We start from the raw sequence: 25725 nt of genomic DNA on the forward strand, positions 1-25725 counted from the left end.
GGTTGTGTGATGATGCTGATGATCCCTTTTTATGGTAATCGACTATAAGCACATGAACAGTTCACCATACAATCTTTGTCTCTGTGGATATAAAACATGAGGTAATGATAAGAACAGGAGTAGCATTCATCTGAGGGGAACGGGTTGACAGGTGTGTGTGTTTTCCACTATCATGTTATCTATTCTTATTGCGTAAAATGATCCTTAGTCTGGGGAATTTTGTTTGTTGCTGATCTGCCTGAACAAACCCAGTATTTGGTAACGAGGCATGTTGGCCAACCTAACATTGGCTACGATCAACGGAAAAGTCCCCAGCCGTTAAAATACAACACCCTATGTGCTATCAGTGTCATCATACAAAAACAAACGATACGCAGACAGGGAAACACAGAGCCTGGGCTCAGAGCAGGATCTGGTCCAGGGGCTGGATCGTAGAGGTAGTAATGTCGTTTCCTTGAAGTCCTTCTGCTTCGACTCAGACAGAGATCAGAGATCAGGGGTTAAGGCTCAGACCACAGCAGAAGGAGAAGTGCTGTGTCGTGGGCCCTCCTGTCCTTACCCTCCACAGACCAGAGCTGAACATGTCCAGTTAATATCTGAGGGGCAGAGGAACTAAGACAGACCTTAGGTTGACGGAAGGTAACGCCAAGAGACTGGACCCCTGGAACAAGCACCAAAACAAACAAGCCCTGCCCTCATTTATTGTGGTATTAATGCTGACCTTGTGCTGTTGTTCTGCTCTCCATCTCTCCTCCATCCCTGCTTCTGTTACGCTATTTCGGGGGGGCGGGGTGGTGGAGGGGGGATGTGGATGGTGGGGGTGGTGCTGGGGGCGGGGGTGGTGGTGGTGGAGGGGGCGGGGGTGGTGGTGGTGTTGGAGGGGTTGGTGGGGGTGGTGGTGGTGGTGGAGGAGGGGTTGGCGGGGGTGGTGTTGGTGGTGGTGGTGGTGGAGGGGGCGGGGGTGGAGGTGGCAGGGGTGGTGGTGGTGGAGGAGGGGTTGGTGGTGGTGGTGGTGGTGGTGGAGGGGGCGGGGTGGAGGGGGCGGGGTGGAGGGGGCGGGTGTGGTGGTGGTGTTGGAGGTGGTGTAGGGGGTGGAGGGGGCAGGGGTGGTGGAGGTGGTGGTGGGGGTGGTGGTGGTGGTGGAGGAGGGGTTGGTGGGGGTGGTGGTGGTGGTGGTGTCGTGGTGGAGGGGGCGGGGTGGAGGGGGCGGGGGTGGTGGTGGGGGTGGAGGGGGCAGGGGTGGTGGTGGCGGAGGTGGTGGTGGTGGTGGTGGTGGTGTCGTGGTGGAGGGGGCGGGGGTGGTGGTGGAGGAGGGGTTGGTGGTGGTGGTGGTGGTGGTGGTGGTGGTGTCGTGGTGGAGGGGGCGGGGGTGGTGATGGAGGAGGTGTTGGTGGTGGTGGTGGTGGTGGTGGTGGTGGTGGTGGTGTCGTGGTGGAGGGGGCTGGGTTGGTGGTGGTGGTGGTGGTTGTGGTGGTGGAGGAGGTGGTGGTGGTGGTGGTGGAGGAGGTGGTGGTGGTGGTGGTGGTGGTGGTGGAGGTGGAGGAGGTGGTGGTGGTGGTGGTGGTGGTGGTGGTGGAGGAGGGGTTGGTGGTGGTGGTGGTGGTGTCGTGGTGGAGGGGGCGGGGGTGGTGGTGGTGGTGGTGGTGGTGGTGGTGGTGGTGTCGTGGTGGAGGGGGCGGGGTAGAGGCTGATGCTCACTGACCCGGCACATATGGCCAGCTGATGGAGCTGCCTGACAGCTGCATGTCCCTGATGAGCGTCTCGATGGGCGTCTTCCCGACCAGACGCATGAAGAAGAGCTGTGAGATGAGGCCGGCGGGCACGCCGCGCAGCGCAGGCAGCCGCAGCAGCAGGCGGCCGAAGCGCTGCGGCTGCCCGGGGTACTGCGAGCGCTCGTACTCGCTCAGCGCCTCCGTGACCTTCTCCTGTAGCGCCTCCACCTGGGCGGAGTCTGTCAGCCCGCACGCGTCTGCCGGGGGAGAGACACACCTCCGTCACTTCACCATGTTTCATCCACTAACCCTAACCCATGTTTCATCAACTAACCCTAACCCTAACCCATGTTTCATCCACTAACCCTAACCCATGTTTCATCAACTAACCCTAACCCTAACCCATGTTTCATCCACTAACCCTAACCCATGTTTCATCCACTAACCCTAACCCATGTTTCATCCACTAACCCTAACCCATGTTTCATCCACTAACCCTAACCCATGTTTCATCCACTAACCCTAACCCATGTTTCATCCACTAACCCTAACCCATGTTTCATCAACTAACCCTAACCCTAACCCATGTTTCATCCACTAACCCTAACCCATGTTTCATCCACTAACCCTAACCCATGTTTCATCCACTAACCCTAACCCATGTTTCATCCACTAACCCTAACCCATGTTTCATCAACTAACCCTAACCCTAACCCATGTTTCATCCACTAACCCTAACCCATGTTTCATCCACTAACCCTAACCCATGTTTCATCCACTAACCCTAACCCATGTTTCATCCACTAACCCTAACCCATGTTTCATCCACTAACCCTAACCCATGTTTCATCCACTAACCCTAACCCATGTTTCATCCACTAACCCTAACCAATGTTTCATCAACTAACCCTAACCCATGTTTCATCCACTAACCCTAACCCATGTTTCATCCACTAACCCTAACCCATGTTTCATCCACTAACCCTAACCCATGTTTCATCCACTAACCCTAACCCATGTGTTTCATCCACTAACCCTAACCCATGTTTCATCCACTAACCCTAACCCATGTTTCATCCACTAACCCTAACCCATGTTTCATCCACTAACCCTAACCCTAACCCATGTTTCATCCATTAACCCTAACCCATGTTTCATCCACTAACCCTAACCCATGTTTCATCCACTAACCCTAACCCATGTTTCATCCACTAACCCTAACCCTAACCCATGTTTCATCCACTAACCCTAACCCATGTGTTTCATCCACTAACCCTAACCCATGTTTCATCCACTAACCCTAACCCTAACCCATGTGTTTCATCCACTAACCCTAACCCGTGTTTCATCCACCAACCCTTAACCCATGTTTCATCCACTAACCCTAACCCATGTTTCATCCACTAACCCTTAACCCATGTTTCATCCACTAACCCTTAACCCATGTTTCATCCACTAACCCTAACCCATGTGTTTCATCCACTAACCCTAACCCAAGTTTCATCCACTAACCCTAACCCATGTGTTTCATCCACTAACCCTAACCCTAACCCTAACCCTAACCCTAACCACCTCCTTCACCTCACTATGCTTGATCCCAGGTCCACATTGGGGACCCATCGCCTGCCTGAGTTATGCGATATGCATCCATTCACATTCTTTGTATTTCAATTCAATACCATTTATTTTGGATTTGCCTTTGTCCCAGTTAACCCAGTTATCCCAGTTATCCCAGTTACAGTCTGGAGGTTTCACAGGCCCCATGTTGTGGTCTCCCTAACCCTGAGCCCCTAAAGGAGAGACACGTTGTTCACACACTTCATGCGTACCAGTTCAACTTTTTTTTTTTTTTATTCCTTTTAAACTTCCACGGGACTTCAGCCTCGTTTTATTCCTACTGGGTGAATTCCTCTGCGTTAATTGTTTGTGATACATTAACACATTAGAAAAAGTAAACTGCTATAAATGTGTGTCATATAGAGTATAGCTAAAAATGTGCGTCAAGTGTTAAAGTGAACCAAGAAGCTATTTCAAGAGTTTTTGTGTAACGCTGCAATAGGTGTGAAGCCCAGTAAGAGGTCCATTGGTCCCAGTAAGAGGTCCATTGGTCCCAGTAAGAGGTTCATTGGTCCCAGTAAGAGGTTCATTAGTCCCAGTAAGAGGTTCATTAGTCCCAGTTAGAGGTTCATTAGTCCCAGTAAGAGGTCCATTGGTCCCAGTTAGAGGTTCATTAGTCCCAGTAAGAGGTCCATTGGTCCCAGTTAGAGGTCCATTGGTCCCAGTGTTCCACTGGGAGGGCGAGGGTTAGGGTAAGGGTTAGGCTCACCGGGGGTGAAGAGGGTTAGGGTTAGGGTAAGGGTTAGGCTCACCGGGGGTGAAGAGGGTTAGGGTTACTGGGTTAGGGTTAGGGTTAGGCTCACCGGGGGTGAAGAGGGTTAGGGTTAGGGTAAGGGTTAGGCTCACCGGGGGTGAAGAGGGTTAGGGTTAGGGTAAGGGTTGGGCTCACCGGGGGTGAGGAGGGTTAGGGTTACTGGGTTAGGGTTAGGCTCACCGGGGGTGAAGAGGGTTAGGGTTACTGGGTTAGGGTAAGGGTTGGGCTCACCGGGGGTGAAGAGGGTTAGGGTTAGGGTTAGGGTAAGGGTTGGGCTCACCGGGGGTGAAGAGGGTTAGGGTTAGGGTAAGGGTTGGGCTCACCGGGGGTGAGGAGGGTTAGGGTTACTGGGTTAGGGTAAGGGTTGGGCTCACCGGGGGTGAAGAGGGTTAGGGTTAGGGTAAGGGTTAGGCTCACCGGGGGTGAAGAGGGTTAGGGTTAGGGTTACTGGGTTAGGGTTAGGCTCACCGGGGGTGAAGAGGGTTAGGGTTAGGGTTAGGGTTACTGGGTTAGGGTTAGGCTCACCGGGGGTGAAGAGGGCGATGGCCTTGAGGCAGCTGTACTCGGCCGAGTCGACCTGCAGGCGGCTCAGCTTGTCCACCTGCTCCTGGAACACGCGCACCTGGTCCATGAAGGTCACCACGCGCTCAGCGGACATGGGCGAGGAGTGGAAGCCGGCGGCGGCAAGCAGGGGGGCCATGTGGAGAGGCAGCGCCGACTGGGCCGCGTTCAGGATGAACAGCTCGCTCCAGCTCAGACGCAAGAGCGCCACCTGGGGGTCGCAGTGAGGCCAGCGTGTCAGGAGACGAACCGGAGAAAACCTTAATTCTATTTTCCGAACATAGTTTGTATTGTATTCATCTGTTTTACTTATTACATTTTTGTAATTATTAATTTAGCAATTTCATGTTTGTTACCGCACTGCATTATTTAGCCTGGCCGAGTATGAGTGACTGTCAGGAGGCCTGAGGGCCAAAGGGCAGCACTGACGGTCCTAGACATACCATAATATATCGGCCTATCAGTGCTGAGCTCAGGAAAGCCAGGAGTACATCCTCAGGTAAACAGAGAGCACTCTTAGCGTAAGGGTTAGGGTTAGGGTTAGGGTTAGGGGCCCTACATGGGTTAGGGTTAGGGTTAGGGTTAGGGGCCCTACATGGGCCCCTGGTGATGAGCCAACGGGAGCAGAGCGGCCCCTGACCTGCTCGGAGACGGGCAGCTCGGGGAAGTAGGGGATGTTCCGGGCCCACTCGATGGTGCTGAACAGCAGCCGGGCGGCCAGCTCACAGATGTTGTCGATGCCCATGGCGGAGGCCCCGCTGGGGGCGGCCCCCCCGCTGGGGGCGGCCTGCGTCTGGCCGTAGGGGGCGGCGTAGCGGCTGCTGGGGTACGGCTCGGCCCGGAGCAGCAGGGAGATGAGCTCTGAGACCGGCTGGCCGTTGAAGTAGTCACCCCCGATGTGGCCGGGGCCCCCCAAGGCCCCCCCCACGGAGGTGGGACTGATGCCCGGGTGGGTGGGGGGGATGCGGCCGCGCTGGACAGCTTGAGGAGACGGGGGGGGGGGGGGGGGGGGGGGGTTAGACAACCGGTTGGAGAAGGTCATGTAAACCGTGTGATGTTGACATAGGAGGAGAATCTCTGCTGAAGGTCTGAAGGGCGGGGAAGGTTAAATGTCCCTCAGGTAATGGTTTACAAACCCTTTACTAACCCTCATACAGACAACTCAGAGGGTTAGGGTTAGGGTTAGCTAACCCTAACCCAAACCTAACCCTGGTTTACAAAGTCATACAGACAACTCAGAGGTGCCAGAAGGTATGAAGCCTATACACATACCTCGTTAAAGTCAACCTCATGGATATGCTGCCAAATGATTAGCATGATACTTATGTATTGTGCTAATATTAATCAGATCAACGTCAAATAAGCTTCAGAACTAAATTGTAATGCTTGGATAAGCATCAATATGGGCGGAAGGTGGATATTGGGACTTTGGGGACTTAAAGTGTGGCATGATATGTGGAAGGCTCTACAGGGGGAAATGATTGATCTATTATCTGCTATATACCCCCCCTCCCCCCCACCAGGCAGGTGTTTAGATTGCTGTGGATCAGAAGCTTCTCTTTACATATCACGTGTCAGTGTGTGACCTTAAGTGGGTGTCGGCGGTTGTAGGGGATTTGGCAACTGGCTCCAATGCAGTCGATGACAACTGCTCCGGGTTAGGGTTGGGGTTAACCCTAACCCTAACCCAACTGCTCAACAACCTACTAACAGCCTGGTAACCTACTGACAGCCTAGTAACCTACTAACAGCCTAGTAACCTACTGACAGCCTAGTAACCTACTGACAGCCTAGTAACCTACTGACAGCCTAGTAACCTACTGACAGCCTAGTAACCTACTGACAGCCTAGTAACCTACTGACAGCCTAGTAACCTACTGACAGCCTAGTAACCTACTGACAGCCTAGTAACCTACTGACAGCCTAGTAACCTACTGACAGCCTAGTAACCTACTGACAGCCTGGTAACCTACTGACAGCCTAGTAACCTACTGACAGCCTAGTAACCTACTGACAGCCTAGTAACCTACTGACAGCCTGGTAACCTTCTGACAGCCTAGTAACCTACTGACAGCCTAGTAACCTACTGACAGCCTAGTAACCTACTAACAGCCTAGTAACCTACTAACAACCTAGTAACGCTACTAGGCTGTTACAGCAACAATAGGGTCTCCCTGACAAGGGCATTATGACCACAACACAAAATAGGTTTTAGTTTTGGTTAAATATATGTAGCACTATGACCATTATTTCTTTTTTTGCTACAAACAAAAAGCTTGTCTTCCACCATTACCCCGAACCTAACAGACCCCAGGCAGGGTCAGGGTTAGGGCTAACCCTAACCCTGCCTGGGGAGTGTGTGAGGCTAGGGTAGGGCTAACCCTCCCCAGGCAGGGTTCGGGTTAGGGCTAGCCCTCACCCTAACCTAATAGACTCCCAGGCAGGTGTTTCCATGGACGGTAAACACATCCCAGAGCAGCTGCCAAGGGTATTTGGAAATGGAATGTCAGTGGTGTTGTAGAATTGTGTGTCTCTGCGTGTGTGTGTGTAGCCTGCTTGCGTGAGTGTGTGTGTGTGTGTGTGTGTGTGTGTGTGTGTGTGTGTGTGTGTGTGTGTGTGTGTGTGTGTGTGTGTGTGTGTGTGTGTGTGTGTGTGTGTGTGCCACAAGTCGGGTAATGTCATGTGACTGTTAGTAACTGGCTTGTTTCGGTGTCAAAGGTCAAGTTGGGAACAGCACTGTAAACGTAGTGTTATTCAGTGTTGATATTCAATGTTGTTCATCAACCCACTTTCTATTGGCCCGGATAAAAAGAACAATGCAGATATTATGACAGATACCTTCTTTGCGCATGCCAACACGAAAGCATTTCTTTAGCCGACAGAATTGGCACTGGTTTCGGTGATGTTGGTCTATTTGGCAGTCTCTGTTTGACCTGCGCAGGAAGAGAGAACTGCTTTGAGATAGAGAACAAAGGATCTACTATTAGTGGCTTTTATGAAAGTCACCGGATGACCTCATTGTTGTAGAATATTAAAGGGTCTCCCAGCCGCAGACCACAATAAAATGAAATGATAAAAGTTCAGTCTCTCCCGCTCCCTCCCCCCCCGCTCTCTCTCTCTCTCTCTCTCTCTCTCTCTCTCTCTCTCTCTCTCTCTCTCTCTCTCTCTCTCTCTGTCTCTCTCCCGCTCCCTCCCCCCTCTCTCTCTCTCTGTCTCTCTCTCTCTCTCTGTCTCTCTCTCTCTCTCTCTCTCTCTCTCTCTCTCTCTCTCTCTCTCTCTCTCTCTCTCTCTCTCTCTCTCTCTCTCTCTCTCTCTCTCTCTGTCTCTCTCTCTCTCTCTCGCTCCCGCTCCCCCCCCCCCCTCTCTCTCTCTCTCTCTCTCTCTCTCTCTCTCTCTCTGACCCCTATGATGAGTGACCTGTGTGAGCCAGTGTGGCTGAACAACTATCACGGCGGTGACCTTTGTAAATCATCAGCTGTGCCGCCCTTGTTGCCATTTACAGCGCGAGAGGCGGTCTTGGGAAAGAGAGCCAGTGTGTTTCAGCAGAGGGGCCTGCTCTTCACATGACTGTAAAGACGCATTCCGTCTGGGGGGGAAGCAACCGGCTCTTAAAGGAACACCTATGAGGTTTGTTTATGTAAGGACAGCAAATCAAGGTGGAATATTATGCTGCCTGTCAGGAATATAATAAGCATGTTGACCTATAAGGCAAAACAGCACTTCATCGTGGAGCTTCAGGCCATTCAGTAATCCTTTATCCCTCTCTCTCTCTCTTTCTCCCAAGGTGTATGGTTCGTCACATCCAAGGTTGCAGCATATTAAAACAGGCCGTTATACGTGGAAAATGTTATTACCTCGTATTCACCAAATCGAAAAACAATAGAAAATAATCTCTGCGTTTATATTTATGCATATACAAATATACCGGTAATAAAAAGAACCAACAGCGACGTTGTTGAATAAATAAATACATTTCTCACTATCTACGCTGAGGATTAAGGGTTAACAGGGTAGACTGACTTCTACCCGTCCTGTAAACATTACTGTATTAAGTCCTCTACGACCCCGTCCTGTAAACATTACTGTATCATGTCCTCTACGACCCCGTCCTGTAAACATTACTGTATGAAGTCCTCTACGACCCCGTCCTGTAAACATTACTGTATTAAGTCCTCTACGACCCCGTCCTGTAAACATTACTGTATCAAGTCCTCTACGACCCCGTCCTGTAAACATTACTGTATCAAGTCCTCTACGACCCCGTCCTGTAAACATTACTGTATCTAGTCCTCTACGACCCCGTCCTGTAAACATTACTGTATTTAGTCCTCTACGACCCCGTCCTGTAAACATTACTGTATTTAGTCCTCTCCTCTTACCTGCAGGAGTAGCTGAGGTTCCTCCGGATGCTCCTCTTGAAGAAGCTCTTGCAGCCCTCACACGTGAACACGCCGTAGTGCTTGCCGCTGGACTTGTCGCCGCACACCACGCAGTCCACCACGCACGCCCGGTCCTCGTCCGCCGCCTCGGCGTCGCTGCCGCCGGCCCGCGGCGAGCCCCCCTCCGCGTCCCGCTTCAGGAACAGCTTCCCCCCACCCCCGCCCAGTCCGTTGGTGTCCCCGTTGGGCTCGCCCCATCCCCCGCTCACCATGGCCATGTTACCGCGAGGCACAGCCCCGTCAAACATACGACGCACCCTTCAAGTAGTCCGCTGGAGGACAGTCCTCTGCTACTGCATGGGGGAGACCGCTAGGGCTCCAGGATCAGAGTAGCCTGTCCCCCCTCCTCGAGGAGAAGGGTGGATAACAAAGAGCCCAAGTTGAAGAACTAGTCCGAGAGTCCCTCGGGGGGGTTGACCTCTACCCCAGTGCTGAATGACCTGGAGGTCCTTCAGAGGACTTGGGGCTTTCTCTCCTCTTCTCGGTTCCACCTCTTCTTGTCTTGACCTCAGAGTAATGGCTCCTGAGGTTTGAGAGAAAGAAGGGGGGGGAGAAGAAGTCAGACACAAGTGGAGTGGTTCAAAGTTCACGGCAGAGAAAAGGGTGCAGCCTGCCCTCTCACAGGAAACACTAAATTACTCCTTGTTGCCTTCCCTCCCTCCCTCCCTTGCTCTCTTGCTTTTCTCCTCGATGACGAAAAACACCTAATCTTACCCTAATCCCCACCAAGAAGTGGGGGACTTAAACTCTCCTACTCTAACTGGAAGAATCTCAGACTGTTCTTTGCGTGATCTCTCTCTTTCTCTCTCTCTCTCTCTCTCTCTCTCTCCCCCCCTCTCTCTCTTTCCCTCTCTCTCTCTCTCTCTCTCTCTCTCTCTCTCTGTCTCTCTCTCTCTCTCCCCCCCTCTCTCTCTTTCCCTCTCTCTCTCTCTCTCTCTCTCTCTCTCTCTCTCTCTCTCTCTCTCTCTCTCTCTCTCTCGCTTGCTGTCTCTTTCATTACTTCTCAGAAAAGGCGAGAGGAGGAGGAGGGGGGGGGGGCACTAGCCGCCTTCAGGCAGGGTTAAACTGCCCTGCCCTCTTCCCTTAAACGAGTCCGACCTGTTCCTGCTGCGTTGAGTTATCTGCTGATCTCACGGTTCAAGATCATCTCACTGAGTCTGTGCAAGAGGAAGAACATTGTTTTTCCTCTCAGCTATATAAAAAGGTATTTTGATATCCTTTCTACAGTTTAATATGTTGGCTGTGGCGTGGAGGAGCAGCTTTGTAGCGTACTGGTAAACGTTGTCCAGGGAGTTCTCCCAGGCTTGGTATGAATTAATGTAAGTCCTCTTCCTCTCTCTGAACAGTCTTTCGAGATCAAAGTTCATCCAACAAGTCCTGCGGTGTCCTTGGCCCCGTTGAGTCCTCTGCTCCGAGTTCCTCTGGCTCTTCTGCCACAACCGCCTTACCAAAGAACAGAAAACCCCAGACAACGTGTGCGAGGTTCCAGAGCTCTTCAGATCCTGTCTCTGTACGGTGTAAGGGTTAGGGCTGGTTCTCCTCTTGTTTTGTCAGTGCAGCTCCGCGTGCCGGTCGGGGCGTACTGTTGCACTCTTCCGCCCGTCCCTTTCTCCTCCGGAGCTTCGCGGCCCCAGCAGGAATAAATTAGGCAAAGCACCGGCAAAATAATCCAGTCCCAGACCCTAGTGGGAGCCAGACCCCAGTGTGCAGCCCAGACAGGCCTACTGCCCCTCTCCCCTCCTACTGCCCCTCTCTCCTCCTACTGCCCCTCTCTCCTCCTACTGCCCCTCTCTCCTCCTACTGCTCCTCTCTCTCTCCCTCTCCCAGCCTGGAGAGAGTGAGCTTGTGTGCTCAGGGATTTGACACTGCTATTCAAGCCCTGTGGTTGCCATGGCACTGGCTGCCTTATAAGGCCAGTAGAGTCAAAGAGCACAGAGTGGGCTGAAGCCACACACATGCACGCACACACACACACAAACACACACACACACACACACACACACACACACACACACACACACACACACACACACACACACACACACACACACACACACACACACACACACACACACACACACACACACACACACACACAGAGAAAAGAATCCTCACTGACTGTTTACTACCTCTGTAAGCCCTGACCCCAGGCCAGCCGGGGTGTGCAGGGAGTTACCACAATACAGCCCTAAAACAAGGCAGGGGAGCCTCAGGCCAGTACACCAAGCCCATGGAAGGGCTCCTTCTGCCCTCTCTGTCCTCTCTGTCCTCTCTGTCCTCCTCTCTGTCCTCCTCTCTTCCCTCTCTGTCCTCTCTGTCCTCCTCTCTGTCCTCCTCTCTGTCCTCCTCTCTGTCCTCCTCTCTGTCCTCCTCTCTGTCCTCCTCTCTGTCCTCCTCTCTGTCCTCCTCTCTGTCCTCCTCTCTGTCCTCTCTGTCCTCCTCTCTGTCCTCCTCTCTGTCCTCCTCTCTGTCCTCCTCTCTGTCCTCCTCTCTGTCCTCTCTGTCCTCCTCTCTGTCCTCCTCTCTGTCCTCCTCTCTGTCCTCCTCTCTGTCCTCCTCTCTGTCCTCCTCTCTGTCCTCCTCTCTGTCCTCTCTGTCCTCCTCTCTGTCCTCCTCTCTGTCCTCCTCTCTGTCCTCCTCTCTGTCCTCCTCTCTGTCCTCTCTGTCCTCCTCTCTGTCCTCCTCTCTGTCCTCCTCTCTGTCCTCCTCTCTGTCCTCCTCTCTGTCCTCTCTGTCCTCCTCTCTGTCCTCTCTGTCCTCCTCTCTGTCCTCTCTGTCCTCCTCTCTGTCCTCCTCTCTGTCCTCCTCTCTGTCCTCCTCTCTGTCTCTGTCCTCCTCTCTGTCCTCTCTGTCCTCCTCTCTGTCCTCCTCTCTGTCCTCCTCTCTGTCCTCCTCTCTGTCCTCCTCTCTGTCCTCCTCTCTGTCCTGTTGTTGTTGTTGTTGTTGTTGTTGTTGTTGTTGTTGTTGTTGCTGCTGTTGCAGTTGAGCAGAAGGTTACATGATCCTCTAGTACTTATTTTACACCGCTGCCCTGGTCAGGGTCAGGGTCTGGGTCAGGGTCTGGGTCTAGGGGGTCTGGGTCAGGGTCTGGGTTACGTATTGGTCTAGGGGGTCTAGGGGGTCTGGGTCAGGGTCTGGGTCTGGGTCTGGGTCTGGGTCTAGGGGTTCTGGGTTAGGGTCTGGGTTACGTATTGGTCTAGGGGGTCTAGGGGGTCTAGGCTCTAGGCTAAGGCTGACATATCCTGGATTCTCAGCCATTTGCAAAAAGAGACAAATCCCAGATAGATTACAAAAGTTACATGTAAGCACAACTATTTTGAAGAGATGCAAACACGGCGGTCATTTGAACGGCATCTTGAACATTTATTGAAGTAAACGGACAATCTGAGCCCACAGCAGAGTATTGAAATAGCCTCCAGATTGCAGAGTAAAGAACTCCACAGAGAACGTATTGAAGGCGTCCTCAAAGCGCTGTGTGTCCTGAACCTGTCGCTGGTCACATGCTCCACAGACAGTGAGGAACAAACTCTGTGACCCGAGAGAAACCAAAGGACGCTTCCCTTCTCTGCTAGCGTTTGGATGTGGAGGAGGTTATGGGAGTCTTCCACTGTGTTTGCAATGCTAATAGCGCTATGTTATAGATGTATGCATGTGATATAGCATACATATAACGTGTGTGTGTGTTTGTGTGTTTGCGTGTGTGTGTGTGTGTGTGTGTGTGTGTGTGTGTGTGTGTGTGTGTGTGTGTGTGTGTGTGTGTGTGTGTGTGTGTGTATGGGGAGGGGATGCATGTGTGTGTGTTTGCGTGTGTGTTTGTTTGTGTGTGTGTGTGTGTGTGTGTGTGTGTGTGTGTGTGTGTGTGTGTGTGTATGGGGAGGGGATGCATGTGTGTGTGTTTGCGTGTGTGTTTGTGTGTGTGTGTGTGTGTGTGTGTGTGTGTGTGTGTGTGTGTGTATGGGGAGGGGATGCATGTGTGTGTGTTTGCGTGTGTGTGTGTATGTGTGTGTGTGTGTGTGTGTGTGCATCTTTGAACTACAGGTCAGGAACTCAGCAGTTCTCAACAGTCTACTTTGGTCTGGTCCCTGCATTCAGCAGTCAGGCTAAGTCAGCCAACAGAGAACGCAGAAGCACGCTCCCCACGCACGCACAATCACACACGCACGCACACACACACACACACACACACACACACACACACACACACACACACACACACACACACACACACACACACACACACACACACACACACACACACACACACACACACATATACACACACACACACACACACACACTTTTAACACAAGGAGAAAAAAGGTAGAGAAATGGTTATTTGAAGTTTGTCCAATCAAAGCCGTACGTATATGTGTGTTTTGGGGATGTCCTGCTCGCTTGACCGTAGCTTGCATTACTTGAAAGGTGCAGAGGCCTTTGGCGAGGGAGTTAAACTTTAACCTTGTTGTTGTGGTATGAAGTCTCTGAGCACATGACTCCTGTTCCCTTCTCATTAGCCCCACTGCCCTTTGGCCCACAGGCCAGAAGTCATACTCATACTCTCCCATACACTCCCTCTCTCTCTCACTCTCAGTCTCTCCCCTCTCTCTCTCTCTCTCTCTCTCTCTCTCTCTCTCTCTCTCTCTCTCTCTCTCAGTCTCTGTCTCTGTCTCTGTCTCTCTCTCTCTCTCTCTCTCTCTCTCTCTCTCTCTCTGTCTCTGTCTCTGTCTCTCTCTCTCTCTCTCTCTCTCTCTCTCTCTCTCTCTCTCTCTCTCTCTCTCTCTCTCTCTCTCTCTCTCTACGCCCCCCCCCCCCCCCCCCTTGGCTGTAGATGGTGGGAAGCTCCACATTTGTTGTTTGGCGCGTTGTTGTCAACAGATCAGAAGCTTCTGTGGAGAACAACATGTCTGCCAGTTGGGCTAGGGTTAGAGCTGATAGTGGAGCTTCTGGTTGAGATGGGTTTCATGTGGCCTCATTCAAACATGGGCAAGGGGACAGGGCATCTGAAGTGAAGGGCTATTTGATTTGCCCTTCGTAAAAGAAATGTTGATCTCAATGAATTTCTACCTGGTTAAATAAAGGATTGATGATGATGATGATGATGATGATGATGATGATGATGATGATGATGATGATGATGATGATGATGATGATGATATCGTCATTTGAATGCTGTTGTACTTTAGCTTCTCATTCGGGGTTGCAGCAGTGACCAGATTATCAAACAACGATTACACCAATGCCAGATTTACTGGGGACAAATTATGCAAACAAGAAACCTTCTTTTAATCAGTTGTCCCAGGATTTACAAATGATGTTCGCCTTCGTTCTGGTTCCTGGTCAGTTAATGAGAGATTAAAGGAAATCAACAGTCGGGGTGATCCAAAACCGTCTCTCCTGGATTCACTGAAACATCAGTGTCCAGTGATATTGCCAAATTGTACCGTTGATGAATATTTTAGTGAAGCCAGGAGAGATGGTTCCAATAGATTGGTCTCCCATGGTCATGTTTGTAGAGATAACCTCTTTTGGTTCAGAATCTGTCCGCATCTATCCAACATATGGATGATGGCGCCGTTCTACCGCCTGCTGCCGTCCGCCATCTCTTTAAGCCTGCCCTGTTGACCGTAGCCTCCTGCCCTGTTGGCCGTAGCCTCCTGCCCTGTTGGCCGTAGCCTCCTGCCCTGTTGGCCGTAGCCTCCTGCCCTGTTGGCCGTAGCCTCCTGCCCTGTTGGCCGTAGCCTCCTGCCCTGTTGGCCGTAGCCTCCTGCCCTGTTGGACGTAGCCTCCTGCCCTGTTGGCCGTAGCCTCCTGCCCTGTTGGCCGTAGCCTCCTGCCCTGTTGGCCATAGCCTCCTGCCTTTGGCCAGACCTTGCAGGTCAACAGTGTTCTTTGGGATGTTGGTAAAAATGTTGTTAATCAGCTCAATGGAGGACTTCTAAGATACTAACAGGATTAGCTGCAGGCCCCTCCCCTTCACCTTCATAACCCTAATCTAGTGCTGCGGTCTGAGGAGCTCAGTGACCTCATTAGCTCGTAGCTGCAAACCAAGCCGCCTTAAACCGGAAGCCGGGCATTGAGCTGCTGTTGCTAGAGCAACAAACAGATAAACAAACGCACACGCACTAACCCTAACCCTAGCCCTAGCCCTAGCCCTAGCCCTAGCCCTAGCCCTAGCCCTAGCCCTAGCCCTAGCCCTAGCCCTAGCCCTAACCCAGCAGCAGGAGCCATTGTTCAGCCCCGCTGGAGGCCTGAAGACCGACAGGCAGACACTGTATTTACCTTCTGTGTTTGACTTCATAATCCTATTGGCCCATTAGCAGGAAACAAACAGACGGTGTAACACGAGCTGGTTATCAGTGAAGATATCAGTCTTTACACAAAGCGTTCATTCAGAGGCTCTTTAGTCAAGGTTAACCTTGTATATATAAATCTATATATACACATATATATCAATATATATACACACATATATATAAATATACTAATATATATACACATATATTTATGCATATAAAATATATTATATATATAAGAATCTATACACACACATATATATATGAATCTATATACGCAAGGTATATATATATATATAGATATATTACAGGTAAGATATATACACACATATATATATATTAATATATACACACACATATATATATATACATATATGAATCTATACAAACACACATATGTATAGATTACAGAAGGAAGAGCAGAGTGAATAGGACCTCTTGAGGAGCTGATGACCTTCTAGTCCAGCTCTCAACCCCTCAAGATGTAGCTCTGATGCTGTCAGGTCAAACCCAGGGGCCAAACACAGGGGCCAAAGCCAGGGGCCAACAGGGCCTAAACCCAGGGGCCAAACCCAGGGGCCAACAGGGCCTAAACCCAGGGGCCAACAGGCCTAAACCCAGGGGCCAAACCCAGGGGCCAACAGGGCCTAAACCCAGGGGCCAAACCCAGGGGCCAACAGGGCCTAAACACAGGGGCCAACAGGGCCTAAACACAGGGGCCAACAGGGCCTAAACCCAGGGGCCAACAGGGCCCAAACCCAGGGGCCAACAGGGCCTAAACCCAGGGGCCAACAGGGCCTAAACACAGGGGCCAACAGGGCCTAAACCCAGGGCCCAACAGGGCCTAAACCCAGGGGCCAACAGGGCCTAAACCCAGGGGCCAATAAACCCAGGGGCCAACAGGGCCTAAACCCAGGGGCCAACAGGGCCTAAACACAGGGGCCAACAGGGCCTAAACCCAGGGGCCAAACACAGGGGCCAAACACAGGGGCCAACAGGGCCTAAACACAGGGGCCAACAGGGCCTAAACACAGGGGCCAAACCCAGGGGCCAACAGGGCCTAAACACAGGGGCCAACAGGGCCTAAACACAGGGGCCAAACCCAGGGGCCAACAGGGCCTAAACACAGGGGCCAAACCCAGGGGCCAATAAACCCAGGGGCCAACAGGGCCTAAACCCAGGGGCCAACAGGGCCTAAACACAGAGGATGGATTTACCCAAGCTATAGACAAACTGTCAAAGGACCATGAGTGCAAGCTGTCAACCATTATATGTCTCTGTGTGTCTGTGTGTGTGCGTGTGTGTGTGTGAGTGTGCGTGTGCTTGTGCGTGCATGTCCGTGTGTGTGTGTGCGTTTTAGTCCAACCCAGCAAGGCTGCAAAGACCAGACAAACTGACAAACTCTTTTTGTTTTTCAGTCTAATTTACTTTACTTTCACCTTCTGGCGGAAAGACCACAGATTTGATCCTCAAACAAAACAATACCAACATTATTCTGCCCAGAGAGATATAACACAGGTTCTAATGTCCTTTATGGTGTGGGGGTTATGATGTAACACAGGTTCTTATGTCCCTTAAGGTGTTGGGGTTATGATGTAACACAGGGCCGATCTAATAAAGGTTAAAGGTGTTTGGTACGGTCACAGAGCCGTCTCTTCCCGCCTCCCCTCCAGGGCCTCCACGGTGGCCTTCAGGCCGGCTATCTGACTCAGATGGCTCTGGGACATGGCTGCCACCTTCTGCTCCAGCCTCCATACCTGCTCCTGGTACCTCCTCCGGCTGCTCCTGTGAGCGCTCGCTGCTTTCCTAAAATACAATTGATTTACTCATCAGATATGTGACCACAATGAGGAGAAAAGCCTGAGCTATAACTTACAGTTAAGCCTGAGCTGTGGGGCTATAGTTATAGACTATAACTATAGCTCCACATCTCAGGCTTAACTATAACTTATAGTTAAGCCTTAGCCATACGGCTATAGTTATAGTTAAGCCTTAGCCATACGGCTATAGTTATAGTTAAGCCTTAGCCATACGGCTAAAGTTATAGTTAAGCCTTAGCCATACGGCTATAGTTATAGTTAAGCCTTAGCCATACGGCTAAAGTTATAGTTAAGCCTTAGCCATACGGCTATAGTTATAGTTAAGCCTTAGCCATACGGCTATAGTTATAGTTAAGCCTTAGTTATAGGGCTATAGTTATAGTTAAGCCTTAGTTATAGGGCTACAGTTATAGTTAAGCCTTAGCCATACGGCTATAGTTATAGTTAAGCCTTAGCTATAGGGCTAGGGTTATAGTTAAGCCTTAGTTATAGGGCTACAGTTATAGTTAAGCCTTAGCTATGGGGCTATAGTTATATTTAAGCCTTAGCTATACGGCTATAGTTATAGTTAAGCCTTAGTTATAGGGCTATAGTTATAGTTAAGCCTTAGCTAGGGGGCTGCCATGAAGCAGAAAAGGGGATCAAGATATTCTAGGATTTGTAAACGACTAGGACGTGTACCGGCTTGTGGGGTCATCGCTGTCCCGTCTGCGGGGGGCGCTGTCCCGGAGAGCTGTGGCCAAGGACTCCCGAACGAGGGACAGTCTCTTCTTCAAACCTTGATCTCTGGATGGGAAGACAAGCTGACAGTTTACACACTGTAAACTGTCCCCTTACCAATACTAAGGAGTTTAAAAGAAAATACGGCACTAGTACACAGATGTGTGTGGCATAGCAACCATAAGTAGGCTAATTCTAGGCTAATGTTCTGTCTGCTTCGGTCCTGTACGCCACTTTTTATCAGTTGACTGTTGACTCCACCCTGATCTCACAAAGATGAGTGTTGCTCTAAGTCATTCAAGTTAAGTGGGAGGAGGGAGTCTCAGAAAGAAAGAAATTAAACATTCCCCTCACACATATCTTTGAGTTTAGACACCTGTGCAAATTTGTGTGCAGATGTGAAACGTAGCCTTATAGTTTGTTGTTGTTTCCATTCTGTTCATAGACTTATAACAAGAGAGGACATTTATAAAGAGCACAACAGGCTGAGAACAACTCTGGTTTTTGTAATCATCTTCATCAATCTAAAAGGGTTTCTGTTTCAGGGACATCAGGATTACAAAACTCATAAGCAATAACCTGATGTTAAAATGAAGATGAGAAAACACTTTGTCACCCTGGGGAGGAGGCTTGAGTAACATTATCTCAGGTGTAACTCGATTAATAATCAATCCAACATAAAATCTTTGGATTATGTCAAAGCTTCAACTCATTGTTGCACCTTTGAAATATAACGTGGAGCTCTTCCAGATTGTCTTTCTTCTGAGAACGAGAGGTGTTCCCATTGTCTTCCGCTTCAGGAAGTGACTGAAACAAAAACAGGATTAGTTACCACCTGAGTCTTTCATATTACTTTAACCCCTTTAGAGTAGGAACAGTTGCATCCCAGTTCTTCCTGATCATAGTCCCCTTCCTTGATCCTTAGAATACAAAAACGATGCCGACGTTGATACTTTAGCTCGTGTCCTTCAAGGGGGAACATGTGCCGGCGGTAGCTGCGCGGCGGTAGCTGCGCGGCGGTAGCTGCGCGGCGGTAGCTGCGCGGCGGTAGCTGCGCGGCGGTAGCTGCGCGGCGGTAGCTGCGGCGCCTCCAGCTCATGGAGGTAACCCTCGGCTGAGTACTGCAGCAGGGCAGCGCTGCCAAAGGACCTTGTGGAACAAAAATATCTCCCGTTGGCCTGGAGGGAGGCTGCTTTGGTGGATGTTTGATTTCCCGCGAGGGGTCGATTTAAATCGGGGGTGTCTTGGCACCAGGCCCACCCCTCAGCCCCCCCCTCAGCCCTCCCGGGGTGATCTCCACAGCTGTACCGTTTTAGATTCTTTAAATGTGTGGAGGTCACCGAAGGTCCCGCAATGTCATGGCGCTCGGAACGCTTCTCTCCCCAACCTGTGGTTCAGCGCGATGCAGCGGCCCAACTGACCCTAACCCCTTAACCTAACCCCCTAACCCTAACCCTAAACCTAACCTGGGGTTCAGCGCGGTGCAGCAGCCCCACTCCGGGGCTCTGGGGGTGCGGTGCCAGAGGGGGGCCGGGGGGAGAATCCTGGGCCTTCAGGGCCTGCAGAGCCCAGTCCAGGCACCTCAGCTCCTCCTCTGCCAGGTGGGTCTCAGCCGACCGCTCGGCCATCTCCTCCTGACCGGGTGAACATAGATCAATAGAAACTTAGCTCCATTTAATGGAACTTCATTGGAAATAATGGTGATGGTTCATGTATGTCTTTTATCTGCACTCTTCTCTTCATTGAACAGTTGATCTGCAACAGGACCTGCTCGATTTTGAAGGACTTTTATTCCTCTTGCACAAGAGATTATAACAACTTTACCCCGACGGTGAAAGGTTCCTCGAACAGCAGACTCTTCTCTGTACCCCTCGCCCGCTCATCCTCCTGCAGCTCCAGCCCATATGTAGCGGGGCCCGGGTCTGGGGCCAGCCCGGGGGCGGGGACCAGGGGCCTTTCTCCTCCAGTCCTCAGGGGCCGCACGGCGGTCAGACCCTGGATATGCAGCCGGAGAGCGGCCTCCCGCCCGACGGAAGCGGCCCTGAGGAGCCATGCAGAGAACGGCCCCCATCAGTGTTAACCCTAACCCTGACCCTAACCCTGACCCTAACCCTAACCCTAACCCTAACCCTAACCCTGAGGAGCCATGCAGAGAACGGCCCCCATCAGTGTTAACCCTAACCCTGACCCTAACCCCCATCAGTGTTAACTCAAACCCTGACCCTAACCCCCATCAGTGTTAACCCAAACCCTGACCCTAACCCCCATCAGTGTTAACCCAAACCCTGACCCTAACCCCCATCAGTGTTAACCCAAACCCTGACCCTAACCCCCATCAGTGTTAACCCTAACCCTGACCCTAACCCCCATCAGTGTTAACCCTAACCCTGACCCTAACCCCCATCAGTGTTAACCCAAATCCTGACCCTAACCCCCATCAGTGTTAACCCTAACCCTGACCCTAACCCCCATCAGTGTTAACTCTGACCCTGACCCTAACCCTAACCCCCATCAGTGTTAACCCTAACCCTGACCCTAACCCCCATCAGTGTTAACTCTGACCCTGACCCTAACCCTAACCCTAACCCCCCTGTGCTTCAATAGTGTGAGATGAAGGGTTCAAGGATAAGACTATGGGTGCACGTTTCATGAAAGGTTTAAATTCTCTGCTGATGACTCATCTGGCACAACGTAGCATCTATCAACATCCAATTTCATTCAATGAACATGAGCATAACCACCAGTCGTGCATCCCTTTGTTTTGGATTATAAAGGTTACCTCCCAGTACCTCTGCTCAGCTAGAGTCCAACCGTCGCCCCCCACAGCGCCCCCTGCTGTGGAGAAGGAAGTGGACAGCTGATGGGCCTCGGGGAACCTGAAGCGGTGTGGCGGACTACTAGACTGCTGCAGGTCCCCAGCGGGGCCTGAAGGGTGGAAGATGATCATTCTTGAGTTTGAATATAGATTGAGGCTGTGATTTCTTTTTTTATGAGAGTGTGAATGTGTACTATGGAATGCGGTCAGCGTTTGCGTTAGGGGTTTTAAACAGGTTGTTGATAAAGCATTCACTCGCCTGATGATGGGAACTGGCAGACCTCAACGCCTTGTTGTTTGTTCAACTCATACAGGGACAGTAGTTCGCTATAAGCTTCTTCACATTCCTGGCTGTCGATACAAAACCACAATCAGATCATCCAAGCATCATCTTTACCCAAACGGGAGTGGATACACAATGCAACCTCGACCTTGTACACAACACCACGTGTTTATTTGTATAGAATTAATGGAATACATAGTTTGATAAACAGTCTGTCACCTGTATACTCAACATACATGTGTGTGAGTGCATGTGTGTGAGTGCATGTGTGTGAGTGCATGTGTGTGTGTGTGTGTACCAGTATGCCAGGGCCATCTGCAGGGTGGGCCGGTCCCCCTGCGGTGGCTCGGCCGTCCGCCGCTCCAGAGCGGAGCTCAGGCGCTGGTTCCTCGCCCGCAGCCGCTCGACGTACCTGGAGGGTTCATTATGTATTCATATACCATGCCCCCCCATGAAGAGGGACCTCCTACCCAGAGACACTGGTGAACCAGCCCCCACCACACTGAGGTGAGCGTCCTACAGGGACACTGGTAAACCAGCCCCCACCACACTGAGGTGAGCGTCCTACAGAGACACTGGTAAACCAGCCCCCACCACACTGAGGTGAGCGTCCTACAGAGACACTGGTGAACCAGCCCCCACCACACTGAGGTGAGCGTCCTACAGAGACACTGGTGAACCAGCCCCCACCACACTGAGGTGAGCGTCCTACAGAGACACTGGTGAACCAGCCCCCACCACACTGAGGTGAGCGTCCTACAGAGACACTGGTGAACCAGCCCCCACCACACTGAGGTGAGCGTCCTACAGAGACACTGGTGAACCAGCCCCCACCACACTGAGGTGAGCGTCCTACAGAGACACTGGTAAACCAGCCCCCACCACACTGAGGTGAGCGTCCTACAGAGACACTGGTAAACCAGCCCCCACCACACTGCGGTGAGCGTCCTACAGAGACACTGGTAAACCAGCCCCCACCACACTGCGGTGAGCGTCCTACAGAGACACTGGTAAACCAGCCCCCACCACACTGAGGTGAGCGTCCTACAGAGACACTGGTAAACCAGCCCCCACCACACTGCGGTGAGCGTCCTACAGAGACACTGGTGAACCAGCCCCCACCACACTGAGGTGAGCGTCCTACAGAGACACTGGTAAACCAGCCCCCCCCTAACCCTAACACTGAGTTGAGCCGGTCCTGACCCCCACCCTACCTCTGCAACCGTTCTGTCTCGCTCTCGTGGCTGCTGGCTGAGTTGGGGGCCGGTGACGTGCTGCGGACCCCCGGGGCCCTGGCAGGCCGGGGGGAGCCGGGGGGGGAGGTGTCCCTGAGCGTGGAGAGAGGAGCTGTGAAGGCTCGCAGCGGCCTCCTGAGGAGCAGGGGGGAGCCGGGGTAGGGAGGCGGCGAGGTCAGCCTGGGGCTCCGAGGCCCACACGGGGAGGCCCCGGGAGGGCTGTAGAGAGGGGAGGGAATCCTGGAGCTCCAGGCCTTCTGCAGACCCTCCAGCTGTGGGGAGAACAGCACACAGGTCCCACCCGGGGACTTTATCATTTCTCTCTTTTAGCCAATACTGATTCCAACTTGAATTGTCCTCAGCCTCATTTGTCGAAAAAAGTGCCAAAAGGTAATAAGTGTAAGGTATCTAGAGCCGTTGGAAACAATGCATGGACTGTTTTTTAAATCAATAAAAGGTGACTTGGAGGATACCTTCCTCCGCAGGCTGCCCATCTCTCCCATCAGAGGGATGGGGCTGGGGGGGGGCGTGGGGGGGGCGTGGGGGGCGCCTGCGTCTCCGCCCCCAAGCTGCTGTGGATACGGCATTGTGGACGTTCTAGATTTGGCATTGCTGGAGGAAACGAAATCCCCAACTCTCTTTGTATCTCCTCCAGAATCTGAAAAGGGTTTGTACAGATCGTCATGTAAGCAGCGCAGAACATTGGATATACTGCAGGAGACATTCGATAAATGAGTCTTACATTTCCTATTGTAAATCACATTTTTTATATGTTTATGCAGTTACTCCAATCTTAGTTTAATTTTAGTTGTGGTGTGCAGTGATTATCGTGTTTTTATTAATTTATTATTTAAAAGATATCTGTTAAATTGGATTGTTTATGTTGTGATTGTCTACTTTCAGACCTGCGTCGCTGACGCTGTGATTGTTTCAGCTGCTACGAGGTGTTCTGTCTGTCTGACCAGATCCGTAGCAGTGGTGAGAATGGCCCATTTGCGCCTGGTATTGACGGACCTCTCCACAGCCGTAAGAGCCTTCTGTAGTTTGGGCCATAACTCACGTCTGCCCTCTGGTGGAAGAAAAGTTAGACGGCAGTCACTTTGTTTATGGGGAATAATCCAATAGTATTTTCTGGCAATGGACCTAGTCCTAGTTGTTCTTCTTTAGATACATAATTTACTTGGGATTTTTACATAGATATGGAAATTATTTTGGTAGTAAAGAACATACAAAAAATATGAAACGTCAAAAAACTAAGGTGAAAGGTTGTGTGTGCCCACCCGGGTTAGGAGGGCCTCGGTCAGAGCCTGGGGCTGGGTGCCTCTCTTGGCCTCCAGTGAGAAGCCTGTGGTGCCACAAGCCTTGAAGCACAGGTTGGGATACTCTGGAGGGTTTAAAGTCCTCTGGTTCGCTGCACAGAAACATGTTATCAAGGCTTGTTCGTATTAGGTGGACACACACAGCCCTGAGCAGAACCCTCTACCCCCTCGCTGATTACTTCATAAAATAAGAATGTTTCTTATTAAAGAGTATCAAGTGTCTGGCATCGTTGCGTTGTGAGTACAAAATTGGCAAAAATATTAAAGTTGAAAGACAAAACGACTATATGGAGACGTAGGAACTCCCCCACCTGGGCGCCTTCAGTCTCCCAATCTTCACGTTGAGCTCGGCGATGGAGCTGAGCAAGGAGCCCATGTCCTCTTGGCACTGAACCAGCTCAGCTGGGGAGGGCTCTGTGGGCTCGGTCCCCCCAGGGGCCCCCGTCTGGGGGCCCTGCTCTGCCCGGGTCATGGCCCCAAGGGCCCGCTGCGCACAAGAGCCGGTGTCCTCACAGTGAACCAGCTGGCCGTTCTGCAGCTGGAACAAACATGGAGGAATCTTTTTATTGATATGATAAGTTGTGATTCGAGCAATTTCCCTTTAAAGTAGATGAGGTGTTCAGCTTTTTCGAGCAGCAGAACTACAGTTTTGAAGTTGTAGTCATAGGGAAAGAAAATCTGTTATTGTCATTCTGACACAGTTGTTATTGTTGAGAACTTCAGCAGCTATTGTTTTGAAGAGCGGAAAAGCAGGAAACAGAAACATCCTGTGAGCTGACTTCCTGTTGGGGAAATCATGCTCAGCCCATCCTTATTTACACAGGAGAACGAGAAGCAGCATGATTGGTTTTTAGAACTATTTAGTATATATATTTAACTATTGGCTGATGCAAAAGAGTTTTATGACTGATATGTTTTACATTAGAACAGCGGTCAGTTGTGTTGTCTTGAGTATTAAATGTGGAACCCAGAATGGTTGTTACTCATGTGGATGTTCTAATCATGCTATGTTACAGTAATACTATTATATGAATCAACAAAAATATAATACTACAAATAACTAGGTTATTTGTAGTATTATAAAAGGTTGCAAATAACTCGGTTAACTGTGGTTTACAAACTGATTCAGTTGCAAGTTCAGGACCTTTTTTCTGAGTTCAACAATTAAAAGAGAGAGAAATTTAAGTCCTGTTCAGTGGCCAGGCCCTGTGTGTGTGTGTGTGTGTGTGTGTGTGTGTGTGTGTGTGTGTGTGTGTGTGTGTGTGTGTGTGTGTGTGTGTGTGTGTGTGTGTGTGTGTGTGTGTGTGTGCGTGTGCGTGCGTGCCTCCACTTAAGCCCTTGATGATAATGACTTACCTTCATGGTTCACCTCTTCATCCTCAACGTGGATCCAACCTTCGGGACAAAGTTACTAATCCTCCCACCGCATACTGCCACAAAGTCATCATTATCCGTGGTGAAACCTACCCTCTCAACTCATCCCCCCCCCCCTCTCTCTCTCTCTCTCTCTCTCTCTCTCTCTCTCTCTCTCTCTCTCTCTCTCTCTCTCTCTCTCTCTCTCTCTCTCTTTCCTCTCTCTCTCTCTCTCTCTCTCTCTCTCTCTCTCTCTCTCTCTCTCTCTCTCTCTCTCTCTCTCTCTGATCAGTGAAAGTGCTGTGAGTTTGCCCACAGCTCTCCAGGATGTCTCTGTAACAAGAGGGCTGTTGGCAAAGCTAACAAAGCCTGAGCAAAAAAACTCTGATCACCACCACCTCCCTCCACCCTCCACCTCCCCCCACCCTCCACCTCCCCCCACCCACCACCTCCAACCTCCCACCACCACCTCCCCCCACCCTCCACCTCCCCCCACCCACCACCTCCAACCTCCCACCACCACCTCCCCCCACCCTCCACCTCCCCCCACCCACCACCTCCAACCTCCCACCACCACCTCCCTCCACCCTCCACCTCCCCCCACCCACCACCTCCAACCTCCCACCACCACCTCCCACCACCACCACCACGTATTTATTTTTCGTTCTGGGGGGTTGGTCATCACTATATCGTTTTTCGATATTTAATGGGCCCTAACCTAACTCTAACCAGCACAGATGGCCCTACCTAATGTAGCTCATGGCTAAAAACATAAGTACCTCTTTATATTGATTTAGCATAATG

The 25725-nt window shown here is 51.2% G+C and overlaps 3 protein-coding genes across 5 annotated transcripts in view; 1 reads left to right on the forward strand and 2 right to left on the reverse strand.

Moving 5' to 3' along the window:
• si:ch73-61d6.3 (occludin) overlaps positions 1–249 on the forward strand; it is an 18610-nt gene extending 18361 nt beyond the window's left edge. Inside the window, exon 9 of the mRNA XM_056603446.1 lies at positions 1–249. This exon is cut by the window's left edge and continues 3812 nt beyond it. The gene's annotated coding sequence lies outside the window, so the exon portion shown is untranslated.
• Positions 250–1672: 1423 nt separating this feature from the next.
• On the reverse strand, positions 1673–10815 carry nr2f6b (nuclear receptor subfamily 2, group F, member 6b). Of its 2 annotated transcripts, XM_056604291.1 has the most exons (6): positions 10356–10815; positions 9024–9606; positions 7483–7577; positions 5285–5625; positions 4609–4855; positions 1673–1969 (listed from the first exon to the last, which is right to left on the reverse strand). In XM_056604291.1, the coding sequence occupies exons 2-6, from the start codon at positions 9329–9331 to the stop codon at positions 1695–1697; spliced, it is 1266 nt and encodes a 421-aa protein (XP_056460266.1). In that variant the 5' UTR covers positions 9332–9606; positions 10356–10815; the 3' UTR covers positions 1673–1694. The 2 variants fall into 2 exon arrangements, with proteins under 2 accessions (XP_056460266.1, XP_056460267.1); XM_056604292.1 differs by having other exon boundaries at positions 9024–10815.
• Positions 10816–15666: 4851 nt separating this feature from the next.
• On the reverse strand, positions 15667–25043 carry ushbp1 (Usher syndrome 1C binding protein 1). Of its 2 annotated transcripts, XM_056604026.1 has the most exons (14): positions 24925–25043; positions 23880–24106; positions 23530–23660; positions 23155–23318; positions 22723–22907; positions 22229–22521; positions 21313–21426; positions 20991–21082; positions 20706–20841; positions 19741–19957; positions 19383–19550; positions 18638–18723; positions 17878–17982; positions 15667–17182 (listed from the first exon to the last, which is right to left on the reverse strand). In XM_056604026.1, exons 5-14 carry the CDS (start codon positions 22834–22836, stop codon positions 17017–17019), a joined length of 1491 nt encoding a protein of 496 aa, XP_056460001.1. In that variant the 5' UTR covers positions 22837–22907; positions 23155–23318; positions 23530–23660; positions 23880–24106; positions 24925–25043; the 3' UTR covers positions 15667–17016. The 2 variants fall into 2 exon arrangements, with proteins under 2 accessions (XP_056460001.1, XP_056460000.1); XM_056604025.1 differs by having other exon boundaries at positions 23155–23660.
• Between the last annotated feature and the right edge of the window lie 682 nt (positions 25044–25725).

Source organism: Gadus chalcogrammus, chromosome 12 (genome assembly GCF_026213295.1).
Source record: "Gadus chalcogrammus isolate NIFS_2021 chromosome 12, NIFS_Gcha_1.0, whole genome shotgun sequence".
Lineage (NCBI taxonomy): Eukaryota > Metazoa > Chordata > Actinopteri > Gadiformes > Gadidae > Gadus > Gadus chalcogrammus.